General features: G+C 45.1%; 1 protein-coding gene across 2 annotated transcripts in view; it reads left to right on the forward strand.

Moving 5' to 3' along the window:
* Positions 1 to 13,174, forward strand: part of alpl (alkaline phosphatase, biomineralization associated) — a 78,374-nt gene that overhangs the window by 50,137 nt on the left and 15,063 nt on the right. For both annotated transcript variants that reach the window (XM_052039468.1, XM_052039469.1), the window contains 2 exons: positions 6,665 to 6,805; positions 11,128 to 11,197. In XM_052039468.1, the coding sequence (XP_051895428.1) occupies positions 6,665 to 6,805; positions 11,128 to 11,197 (211 nt within the window). The remainder of the gene's footprint in view (positions 1 to 6,664; positions 6,806 to 11,127; positions 11,198 to 13,174) is intronic.

Raw genomic sequence — 13,174 nt, forward strand, 5'->3', positions numbered from 1 at the left:
GGCCGGAATTGAAGCTGGGTCGCTGGCGCTGTAGTAGCATTACGCTAACCGCTACACTACCATGCCTGCCCTCCCCGTTACTGCCTGTTCACACTCTCTCACCATTACTGCTTGTCCACTCTCCCTCCCCATTACTGGCCATATCTCACTCTGTTCCCAATACACGTACTGTCCTCTCCCATTACTGCATATACCCACAATCTCTCCCCATTACAGCCTGTACCACCCTCTTTCCTCATTACAGCCCAGGATGCTGTTGATAACACGTTTCATCAGTTTTCTGATGATTAAGAGGAGACAGATTGGGCAGCAATTAGCTGAATTGGATTTGTCTTGCCTTTATGAAAAAGGCATTCTGGACAACTTTGCACATCATCAGGCAGATGCCCATTTGTAACTGTACAGGAACAAGCTGGCTTGAGGCACAGCTCATTCTGGAGCGCAGGTCTTACATGCTTCAGCTGGGACATTGTCTGGTCTATAATCGTTGTTGTGTCCAGTCTTGACATCACACAGAATGAATTGGTCTAAAGACTGACTTCTGTGATGGTGAAGATCTCAGGAGGGAGCTGAGATGGATCATCCACTTGGCACTTCTGGCTGAAAACTATTGTCAATGCTTCAACCTTGTCTTTAGCTGAGGATCGTCACATGCTGAGGATGGAAATGTTCTTGGAGCCTCCTTCTCCTATTAACTCTGTAATGGTCCACCACCATTCTCTCTCGATGTGGTAGGAATGCAAAACTTGCAGTGAAAATATTAAAAAAATACTGTAGATGCTGGAAATCTGAAATAAAATTAGTAAGTGCTGGAAACACTCAGCAGGTCAGGCAGCATCTGTGGAACGAGAAACAGTTAACTTTTCAGTTTAGATCATGGGTCCAGCACCTGAAATGTTCACTGTTTTTTTTCCACAGATGCTGAGTGATGCCAACACTTCCTGTTTTTATTCTAAAACTTTTTTTTGTGAGTTAGCTCTGTCTATTGCTTGCTATTTTTACTTTTTAACACACACACAGTCTGTGTTGCAGCTTCGCCAACTTTGAGTCATAGAGCAATACAGCACAGATACAGGCCCTTCGGTCCAACGAGTTCATGCTGAGCATGGTGCCCACCCATCTAGTCTCAATTCCCTGCGTTTGGCCCATATCCCTCTACAGAACATAGAACACTACAGCACAGTACAGGCCCTTCGGCCCACAATGTTGTGCTGACATTTTATCCTGCTCTAAGATCTACCTAACCCTTCCCTCCCACATAGTCCCCTATTTTTCTATCATTCATGTGTCTATCTAAGAGTCTCTTAAATGTCCCTAATGTATCTTCCCCCACAACCTCTGCAGGCAGTGCAATCCACGCACCCACCACTCTCTGTGTAAAAAACTTACTCCTGACATCCCCCTTATACCTTCCTCTAATCACCTTAAAATTATGTTCCCTCATGTTAGCCATTGTCACACTGGGAAAAAGTCTCTGACTGTCGACCCGATCTATTCCTCTTATCATCTTGTACACCTCTATCAAGTCTATGCTCCACCCCTGCATGTACCTATCCAAGTGCTTCCTAAATGATACTTGGCACCTCATTGTTAGGTATCCCTGGCGCTGCTCTTGGCTTGCCCTATTGTACTCCTCATTGAACCAGGGTTGCCTCTAATGGCAGAGTGAGGGACATGCCAGACTTCGTGTTTACAGATTGTGGTGGTGTACATTCCTACTGCTGCTGATGGTCCACAACACCTCATGGATGCCCAGACCTGTCTGAGTCCATCCCAGTTAGCATGATTGTAATGCCACACAACACGACGGAGGCTGTCCTTTGTTTGAAGATGGGACTTTGTGTTCGCGTGGACTGTGCAATGGTTACTTTTATTAATGTGGTCATGGACTGATGCACCTGTCACTGGTAGACTGATGGAGGCCGAATTCAAGCAGGTTTACCCCTCGTATTAGTTCACTAACTACCGATCACAGACCAAGATTAGCAGATATGTCCTTCAGGACTTGTCCAGCTTGGTCGGTTCTGGTGCTACCAAGCCACTCTCGGTGAAGGACATTGATGTCCCCACCTAAAGTGCATTCTGTGACCTTGCTACTTTCAGTGCTTCTTCTAACTGTTGTTCAACATTGAGGAGCACTGATTCACCAGCTGAGAGAGGACAGTAGGTGGTAGTCACTTGCCTATGTTTGACTGATGCCATGAGACTTCAAGGGGTTGAGGACTCCCAGAGTTACTCCATCCCACCTGTATATCCCTATGCTACCCCTGTGAAGAGGCTGTCTTGCCAATGGAACAGGACGTATCTAAGAGTTGTGATAATGGTACTTTGTCTTTAAGGTCTGATTCTGAGTACGACTGTCAGGCTGTGTTCACATGCATGCATGCGTGCATGTGTGTGCGTGTGCGTGTGTGTATGTGTGGATGTGCATGTGAGAGGATAAGAGCGTACCTGCAGGGCAGTGCCTACACTTGTGCCCATCTCTGTGTGAGTGCTAGTATCTATGCGGGAAAGCCTGGTCTCCAGTTACTGTGGTTCCCCTTGCCACTGAACCTAGTTGTATGAAGCCTGTGTGATAGCTGGTGTGCAATAGCTACCCCATGTTAAAGGAAATCATACACTGGCAACTTCCCCTCCTCAATATAAAGTTCACACAGAGAATCCATACAGAGGATTAGTGCATGGGTAAGTGACGGTAAGTGTGCCTAGAACATTGTAGATCCCTAATCATAACTGCAGTAATGGAACAAGTGTCATTAGTCCACATGTGGAGGTGTTTCCAGTGATGTTACTGAGAGGCAGCACCAGTTGGGAAATTGAGTGGTGAAGAATAGACCTTGGGGTAATGCCAGAGCTAAGACTTTGGGTGCAAGAACAGAAACTGAAGCTGGCTTCTCTGATTTCCTTTAAATCAACTTGTAAAACAAATAAGAATTTCACTTGGCCTTTCTGCTGGAGTTAAGTGTAATGGGACTTTTGTGCTGACCTGGGTTGTGTCGATAAGCTTTTCCTCCTTGTTCATGAAGGCAAGTGGCAACAATAGCTAACAATAAAACATCCTTTATGAAAGGTAGTCAAAATTCAGCTGCGGTAGTGCTGGCACAACAATGCGCCAAAAATCATACCACATGGTACACACAGTTTTTGAAGCTAAACCCACACTTAATTACGACAATCCTTAAACCCATCCTTACATTGGTATTGGTATTGGTTTATTATTGTCACTTGTACTGAGGTACAGTGAAAAACTTGTCTTGCATACCGATTGTACAGGTCAATTCATTACACAGTGCAGTTACATTGAGTTGGTACAGAGTGCATTGAGGTAGTACGGGTAAAAACAATAAGAGTACAGAGTAAAGTGTCACAGCTACAGAGGAAGTGCAGTGCAGGTAGACAATAAGGTGCAAGGTCACAACAGGGTAGATTGTGAGGTCAGAGTCCATCTTGTACAAGGGAACTGTTCAATAGTCTTATCATCGTGGGATAGAAGCTGTCCTTGAACCTGGTGGTATGTGTCCTCAGGCTCCTGCATCTTCTACTTAACGGGAGAGGAGAGAAGAGAAAATGACCCAGGCGGGTGGGGTCTTTGATTATGCTGGCTGCTTCACCAAGGCAGCAATCACACATAGTATCAGGCCATTTGACCTATTGCCTTCCTTGGGGGCCTCCTGATGAACAGAGGGGGGGTTTGCCCTTGATTAGAGGTGTCAGAGCAATAATAGAATTGAAGTGGAGGAAGGCTTATGCAACAAATACCGATGATTGATGGATGCCTGACAAAGCCTGGAGCTGTACCATTTGCCCAGATCTTCTGAATAAGCACAGCCCAGAAACTTATGAACAACCTCCTGAAATGATTTTCCAAGTAATCTTCTCTCTAACTTTCTCAAGGGTGACGCTTGGCTTTGTTTGGTACTATTCAGCAACTCCTTTCATATAGTACCCACTAACCCTAATGTAGGCAAGAATCAATGGGTAACTATGGGAAAACAGTCAAGTGCTCCACTTGTCCAATGATTCTTGTCTACACTCCAGTGCAGTTGTCAAGGTAGGAGGTTGAGCTGTGCTGGAAGTGTATGTGTGCTGTGTATTTTCTGCCTGCTGTCAAATTGCATCAAGTCCCTTCCCCTTAATACATATCTGTGTCAAGGGTCCCATGGCTTGTGTTGCAGACAACACATCATTTGTTATTGAAAGTCTGGTAATTCATAAATGGTGATCTTGGCTGTGTGACACTCCTAAAGGGCCATTGTATCTTCATCCAGTTGAACAGAGAGGATAAGTATTCATGTGATCCATCACTAAATTGTGTCTCAAAGGCAAAAAAAATGCTGCTTTGAATTTCCAACATTTTGAAGTCAGAACAATCTTGCGATTCATTTGCAGAATTGAATATGTGCAGAGATCAAGAAACCTGTTGTTTAATAAAAGCCATCTGCAAGGGATGGCTGCCAAGTGTGTTTGCTGTTTAATGGCCATGAATGTGTTTGTTACCGTTTCAGTGGCATTGAATCTACTTGGCTCTTGCTTCCCACTGGAGTTCTCTGAATGTGCTGTTTCATTCAGTGCTGAGACAGTGACAAGATATGGAGACTCTTTTCCTTGTCTACTGGTACAGTTGTGCTGGGAATTGGGACAGTGGGTAGATGAATATTAAAAAAGTATCTCCCTCCCAGGGGCTGTCCAACCTGACCTTTCAGCAGGTCTTGAATTGACCAAAACAGGCAGGAGCCTGGCTTCAGTATTTAAGCCATCGTCCAATGCTGCTTTTGAGACAAAATGCCATTTCAGTGCCCCTGTTTGATGTGTGGGTTGGCACCTTGGGATTTGTTTTGGTATTGGTATTGGTTTATTATTGGCACTTGTACCGAGGTACAGTGAAAAACTTGTCTTGCATACCGATCGTACAGGTCAATTCATTACACAGTGTAGTTACATTGAGTTAGTACAGAGTGCATTGATGTAGTACAGGTAAAAACAATAACAGTACAGAGTAAAGTGTCACAGCTACAGAGAAAGTGCAGTGCAATAAGGTGCAAGGTCACAACAAGGTAGATCGTGAGGTCATAGTCCATCTCATTGTACTTGTGTGAATTTTGTGGATGGTGCTTTAACCCCTGGGTGGTGGGCGGGTTCCTGGGTGGTGTGTGTGCTGGGCTAGCTCCAAGCAATAATACTGAGCACGATCCGGAGCTGGGACTTCAGAAATTGCCCCTGAAACTTTACTTCTAAAGGTTCCCAAATGTCACCATCAGTAACAATAGCTGGGAATCCTGGGGATACCCAGAGGTCAGGCAGCATCTGTGGAGAGAGAAACAGATTAACATTTCGGGTCAATGACTTGTCAGTCCAGGATTTTGACCTCACAAACCTCTTAATTCCACAGGTCTCTTTCACATTGTGAACCCAACCCTTCCGCAAAACAAAACTGGACTTGTTCTGATTGTACTGTTAGTTACAGATCCAACCCACTGTGATGTCCATCTCTCTTACTGTGCCATGTACCCCTGCCTTTGTATTGTTTACCCCTGCCCCTGTGCTGTGTATGTGCACCCTGCACCCCTGTGTCATGTTTCCACGTTGTGCGCCCCTCTGCTGTACCCCTGCCTCTGTGTCGTGTATTCTCACTGTGTACCCCTGGCTCTGTATTGTTTACCTCTGCACAGTTTAGTCTGCCTCTGAGCCATTTCCTGCCTCATCCGACTATGCAAAGAACTGCATTGTGTATTTCTAGATTTGAAGATGTGTGCCTAGTTGAACTCAAACTGGATGAGTTACTTACTCACTGTTGAAGTAATTAAAAAGAAAAGAAGACCTTACACACAAGAAATGACAAAAGTACAAGAAGAATTCAATCTACTGGGAGAGTCACTACTCCAGAATTTCCCACTCAAAGCACAAATCACAGCAATGCCAATCCTTGACAATTCCTGGCTATTTTAAGATGCTCCTTCCTTCCCATTATGCTTGACGAATTTGTTTATATGTTTTATCTTGTGGGCATTCTTTAGTATTATCTGTAGTGAGATTGACTTCCTATGCAACTTTGTGGCGACTCACCGTCTAGTCGGGCGAACCGGCTCGGCAGTCAGGTCGCGGGGGCGTCGGAGCGACAAGGCCCAAGATGGCGGCGGGCCTCGTCTTTCCGAGCGACGGGGAGAACCCGCGCGCGGGAAAGTCCTGATGACGTAGGACTTACGTCATTGCCGGTTGTTTTGGGCGGGAACATTCTCCCTTAAAGGGCCCGCGCAAGGCGGGAAAATAAACCAGTTCTGTTTGGCAATCCTCCGAGTAGAGTCTTGTTTTATTCCGTGGTAGCAACCGCTACAACTTCCTAGTTCCCAAAATGTAAGCGGCGTACTGAGAAAGATGTTCAGATTCGCTTTTTCAATGCTCAGAGGAAACCTTTGGGTGATTTAATGATGGAGAGTTTCCTTCAGGAGTCCTGCCCTGGATGTTACCCATCAAGAGCCTCATTCATTCAGGCTGTCACATTGAAAATTTGTAGAATTAAAGCTCTTGCAAATAAATTGATTGTATCTGATTTCATACTTGTCAAGTTATCTGATGTATGTACTCTTGCCCAGAAACTCAAAATCATTCCATCGTGTTGTAACCGATTATGTCATGTGTTTCCTTTGATTCCTTCTTGCTGAACCAGGTGATAATGGGTGGTGGCAGGAAGTACATGTTCCCAAGAGACTCTCCTGATGTTGAATATCCAGACGAGTGGAAAGCAAATGGTTCCCGGCTCGATGGAAAGAACCTGGTGGAGGAATGGAAACATTCAAAAAAGGGCAAGGTCAGCCGTTAATTCAGTCCAATGAACAATGTTGTAAACTGTTTAATTGAATCGTTCAGATTTATACCCTCCTGACTATAGCTGTCAGGTGGCTAAAGTAGAACTTCTTGATGTGGGCCCGCTACAAAATAGGGTACCCATTGACCCCATTTGTAGCATTGTCGTTTACGTTGCTTTTCTGCCTGCAAATACTTCCTCCATTTGTTTCTTTCTGTCTCTTTCTCCATCCAACTTTTTTTTCAAATCTACTTTCCCTTGATATCTTTTAGAATTTTGCTAACGGTCCCACAATTTTGGACACACAAATGCTCACAATTTGTTTTGCAATGTCCAGCTCACATAATCTTTCAAATAAACAACACTGAATGCAGTGGATTTAATCCTCACTCCCAAAAACCAGTCCCAAACCGCTCTGTGATTCTCTGGGTCCCTTGTTCGTTTTCAGCTTCCTTTGTCACACGATTGGCAGCTGTACCATTACCACCCACTCCCACCATTTGAGAAACTGTTTAACATGAGACCATGTCCTAGAGACACAAGAGACTGGAATCTGGAACCACAAACAATCTGCTGGAAGAAGTCAGCAGGTCAAGTAGCATTTGTGGGACCAAAGGAATTGTTGACGTTTTGACCCGAAATGTCGACAATTCCTTTCCTCCCACGAATGCTGCCTGACCCGCTGAGTTCTTCCATCAGATTGTTGCTCAGGACGTGTCCTCATGTGGCTTGGTGCCAGCTGTTGTTTGACTATGCTCCTTTGAAGCACAACGAGACATTTGACTGTGTTAAAGGGGCAATATAAATTCAAGTGTCCAGAAATCTGATTGTACAACATGCATTTTTGTTCCAGCCTTATGTCACTAAAAATGAATATTTTCCCTGGAATGAAAGGTGATAACAATTGTTTCCGTGTTGTTTCATCTCAATCTGTAAAATCAACTGGGTGCTTCAGGGTGTGAGTCATGCTTATGCCCCTGATGTGATTTCTTCATCATGGGCACATGGAATGATATTGTTCCTTGTGCAGCATCCCTTATGGATCATTTGTGGGCAACTGGGACATCATTTTCCTTCAGGCCGTCAGTGTCCCAGGATTCAATAGTTTTCGCAAGCAGCAATAGAGAGGTGCGCCAGCTAAAGGCAGGTCAGCTACTTACCTTTAGTAATACCACACCTTCAGTGAACTGACTCCATCTTATCACCCCCTGATCTGTGGGTATTGGAATTGGTTTATCATTGTCACATGTACCAAGATACAATCAAAAGCTTTTGTCTGTGTGCCATCCAGACAGATCATTCCATACGTAAATACATCAAGGTAGTAAAAAGGAAAACAGAATGCAGAATATAGTGTTATAATTACAGCAAAAGTGCAGTGCAGGTAGACAACTAAAGTACAAGGGCCACGACGAGATGGATTGGGAGAATAAGAGTTCATCTTTTAGCGTATGAGAAGTCCGTTTCAAGAGTCTGGTAACAGTGGGATAGAAGCTGTCCTTGAGCCTGGTGGCACGTGCTCTCAAGCCTTTGTATCTTCTGCCTGACAGGAGAGGGGGAAAGAAGAGATTTCACCACAACGCATCATCTCCAAGACTCTGATCCTCACTATTTGCCACCAACCATTCAACGCTTTGCCTGTGTCAGATTTCTTTTTCTTCCAACCTCTTGGGATTCTGTTGCCCCATAATGAGGCAATGTGCTGGTATGCCCTTTATTTCTTCCTCTGCCTGCCCATCTGAACATCAGGCCATTATCCAGACTGTCCTTCTGAACATCAGCCCACTGCCCCCTCCGCTCCTCCCCGTCTCAACTCGCTTGGCTCCTCGATGGTTGTTTCTCCCTCCATCTAAGGGCTGTGACCACATCCCAGCCCAATGCTCCCTGCAACCATCAAAACATCATTGCAGCACCTTTATTTTACCTATTTTCTATTTTATTGGAATCCCAGTTTCCCCCCATACTTTTTAAATCAAGCTGATACCTTTGATTGACTAATTCCTCTCTTCCCTCCCACACCACCACCCCACTGTGAAGCCCCTCCCTTTCCACAACACTTTAGTTGTGGAATAAACTACAATCATTGGAGGTAATTGTGGAACTCTGTAATTATAAGGACCTATAGAACTGTTAAAATGTTAGTATGAAATCTGGCATGTAAGCAACACAGTGTAAGTGTAGCAGTGGATTTACAGGCAGACATAAATACTGAACATTCTTTCACAGAATAAGAGCTTGGTCACGGAGTGTAAGCACTTGTGATCAAGTATCCCAAAGCACGAGATTACCATAAGGTAGTATCAAGAAACGATATAAGAAAACTTATGGAGATGGGAATGTGATGGATCCTGTCCAGATTACCTAGAAATTAATCCCAATAGGTGTTAGTTAATTTACCTCGTACTTGGATGAACAGATGCAACTGTGAGGAAGCAATGTGGAACCCTAAATCACCAGTGTCCATTCTGGGTTATCCAATCAGAACATAAAGACAAATGTCTGATGTTCCTCATTTCCCAGAATCTATTGAATGTTGACATTAGGACCAGGCTTGCAATGGTCAGTGATTTTATTGTTATTACTTGGGTCTCAAAGGGAAATTGTAGCTATTCTTTGCTTCTTGAAGCTAATGTTAAAACAACAACAGATATTTACATTGGCACCATCCAAGATATATGTGTATTGGTTTAATATGAGGGAATTAACTGGTTGAAAGCTCTCCTCTCCACATTTAAATGTAATTGTCAGTATCCTGATATTTTGTTCCGCTCTCCTGCCCCACACCTCCCCTTCCCACCACTCTCCCCCATCCCCGAAGATTTAGATGCATGTTACTGTTTCCTCCGATGTTACTAGTCTACAAATTTGCTTTCTTTGGATTGAAGTATTTCTAAGTGCGAGTGCGGTGGTCTTAATGGATATCTCTTCTGAAAAACAACAGGAAGACCAGTTCCTCTGAAAAACAACACAAAACATTGCAAATGCTGGAAATCTGAAATAAAATAAAAAGAGAACAGAGACACAAGAAATTCTGCAGATGCTGGAATCTGGAGCAATACATAGAAAGTGCTGGATGAACTCAGCAGGTCAGGCAGCATCTATGGAGGGAAATAAACAGTCGACTTTTCGGGCCGAGACCCTTCATCAGGACTGGAAAGGAAGAGGGCAGAAGCCAGAATAAGAAGGTGGGGGAGAGGGAGGAGCACACGCAGGCAGGGGATAGGTGAGTTCAGGTGATAGGTGAGTCCAGGTGAGAGGGGGAAGGTAAGTGGGTGGGGAAGGGGGGAGAAGATGCAATAAGCTGAAAGGTGATAGGTAGAAGAGGCAAAGGGCTGGTGAAGGAATCCGGTGGGAGAGGGAAGTGGACCATGGAATAAAGGAAGGGAGGAGGGGAGGAGAGGAGATGGGCAGGTCATCAAGGTGGGAGAAGGGAGCCACAGGAATAAGGGAAGACAAAGGAGTGGGGGGGGGGGTTTAGACAACAGAAGGGGAGGTGTTACCGGAAGTTAGAGAAATCGATGTTGAGGCCATCAGGTTGGAGACTCCCAAGGCGGAATGTGAGGTGTTGTTCCTCCAAGCTGCATCTGGCCTCAACATGGCAGTAGAGGAGGCTGTGGATAGACATGTCAGTATGGGAGTGGGATGTGGACTTGAAGTGGGTGGCCACCAGAGGTCCTGGCTGTTGTCGTGGATGGAGCGAAGGTTTTTGACGAAGTGGTCACCCAATCAACACTTAAAGCTTGAGGCTGGAGATCCTTCATCAGAACTGGGAAAGAGAGATAAGAAGGGGAGTTTTAAATTGCAGAGAAGGGGTGGAGGGGGGCAGGGTGATGAGGGAAGGTTAATATAAAAGGAATATCTGTCAGAGGGTGAGGCCAGGTCTAATGGGTTAACGGGGGCAGTAAGAAGGTGATTAGGCCTGTGGTGTGTGTGGGTAACAGTGGGGTCTGGGACATGCCCAGCAGCTCAGGTGTATTAATAAGAGAGAGAACGTGGCACAGGGGGGATAAATTACAGCAGAAATGGCCAGTCCTGACACAAGCAGAGATAGCAAGTTACCTAAAGTTGGAGAATTTGATATTGAGTCCGGAAGGCTGCCACCAGACAGAAGATGAGATGTTGTTCCTCAAACTTTCATTGGGCCTTATTATAACAATGCAGAAAAAAGGTCAGAGTGGGAGTAGAATGGAGAATTGAAGGGGCACTTGATCCCTCCTGACCCGCTGAGTGTTTCCACTTTTTTCTGTTGATAAGTTGCTCTGACTGGAATATTCTTTGTGGTTCTCTGTGGATAATCCAATAACACATCCTCTCATTTCCTCAAGAGAGCTCATTATGTCTGGAACAGAGAGCAGTTGAAAAAACTCGACCTGAACAAAGTGGACCACCTAATGGGTAAGGATACCTCAGTTTTATCTGGTGTAGTTCAGTTTGACTGTTCTCTGTTGTGAGGGAATTATTTGGCCTGGAAAGTGGTTTTGAATGTAATCTTGGTTCTTTAATTTATTGCTGATTTTGTCTCTTTTTTTCGTAGGGGGTTGGTGGGTTGGTGGGAAAGAGTTTACAGTTAAGCACCCCTGATGTTGAGTTAGAGCATGGGACTGTGAACGCAAGATGCCTGGAACATGTTTCCTTTCTCTTCCATTTATCCTTCATGCCTTACAAAACCCCAGCCTCTATCCCCTTCCGGACTCCAGGGGCAGCAAAGTCAACTCTAAGACCTCAATTAAGCTCGACACAAAGCAGAATGGGGGAGTTCTTGGTCTCGGTAGCTGAGTGGTTTATTGGATAGTGTTTTAACCCACTGTGCCTTTGAATGATTTCCTTCAACAATAACTATAGGGTGTCTGATGACCTGCTAGTAGCAAAGGTGGGTTGGCCCTCATTTGTAACAGGGAAGAGGTCTTAGAGAAATAAAGGACTGCAGATGCTGGAATCTAGATGAAAAACACGATGATGCTGGAGGAACTCAGCAGGCCAGGCAGCATCCGTGGAGAAAAGCAGGCGGTCAACGTTTCGGGTCAGGACCCTTCTTCAGGACTGAAGATAGGAAAAGGGGAAGCCCAATATATAGGAGGGAAAAGCAGAGCAGTGATAAGTGGACAAAAGAGGGGAGGTGGGGTTCCAAGGGCAAACTGCAGGAACAGCACCTCATTTTCCATCTTGGAACCTCACAGCCTAACGGCATGAACATGGAATTCTCCCACTTTAGGTAATCCCCACCCCCCTTCCCCACCCTCCCCCCCACCACGCTTCTTCTCTTCTTCCCCTTCCTAGCCTTTTTTTCCTCTCTCTGCTTACCTTTGACCCATCCCCCGGTGGATCTGCGCTCCCCTCCCCCGCACCTGCCTATCACTATCTCTTAACTGCATCTACCTATCGCCACCCCGTGCCCACCCCGCCTCCCCTCTTGTGTCCACCTATCACTGCTCTGCTTTTCCCTCCTATATATTGGGCTTCCCCCTTTTCTTATCTTCAGTTCTGAAGAAGGGTCCTGACCCGAAACGTTGACCGCCTGCTTTCCTCCACGGATGCTGCCTGGCCTGCTGAGTTCCTCCAGCATCATCGTGTTTATCATCAGGGAAGAGGTTTTCTTGGATACTGCCGCAATTAAAGCTGATGGATTGTGCAAATCTATTCATGAAATCCTTAAAAATAACAGGAGCTTGCGTTTATCTGGTTACATTTGTCGTTGCTTTTGTTTGGCCCATATCCCTTTAAAATTTCCTATTCATGTGCCTGTCTAAATGGCTTTTAAATATTGTAATTTTACCCGCTTCTACCATTTCTTCTGGCAGCTTGTTCCATACACCCACCACCCTCTGTGTGAAAAAGTTGCCCTCAGGTCTCCTTCAAATCTTTCCCCTCTCACCTTAAACCTATGCCTTCTAGTTTTAGACTCCCCTATCCTGGGAAAAAGACTGCGCCCCTCCACCTTACCTATGCCCCTCATGATTTTATATACCTCTATAAGGTCACCCCTCAGCCTCCTACAATCCAGGGAAAAAAGTCTCCACATATCCACTCGCTCCTTATAACTCAAGCCCTCCAGTCCCAGTAACATCCATGTGAATCTTTTCTGCATCTTTCCCAGCTTAATGACATCTTTCCTATAGCTGGGTGACTGGAACTGCACACAATGCTCCAAGTGTGGTCTCACCAACGCCTTGTACAGGTGTAACATGACGTCCCAACACGGTTGTAATGACAACAAAATCTATTTATCGCTATTGCTTGCAGGATAAATATCCAGGACACCAGAGACAACTTTGCCATTCTATTTTAAAATCGTGGCTTGAGATTATTATTCTTTTGTTTCCTAATGTTCATTGAGCTTGGTTTTGTCTCTGGGTAATCCAATAACCAAGTAAT

This window comes from Pristis pectinata, chromosome 26 (genome assembly GCF_009764475.1).
Source record: "Pristis pectinata isolate sPriPec2 chromosome 26, sPriPec2.1.pri, whole genome shotgun sequence".
Classification (NCBI taxonomy): domain Eukaryota; kingdom Metazoa; phylum Chordata; class Chondrichthyes; order Rhinopristiformes; family Pristidae; genus Pristis; species Pristis pectinata.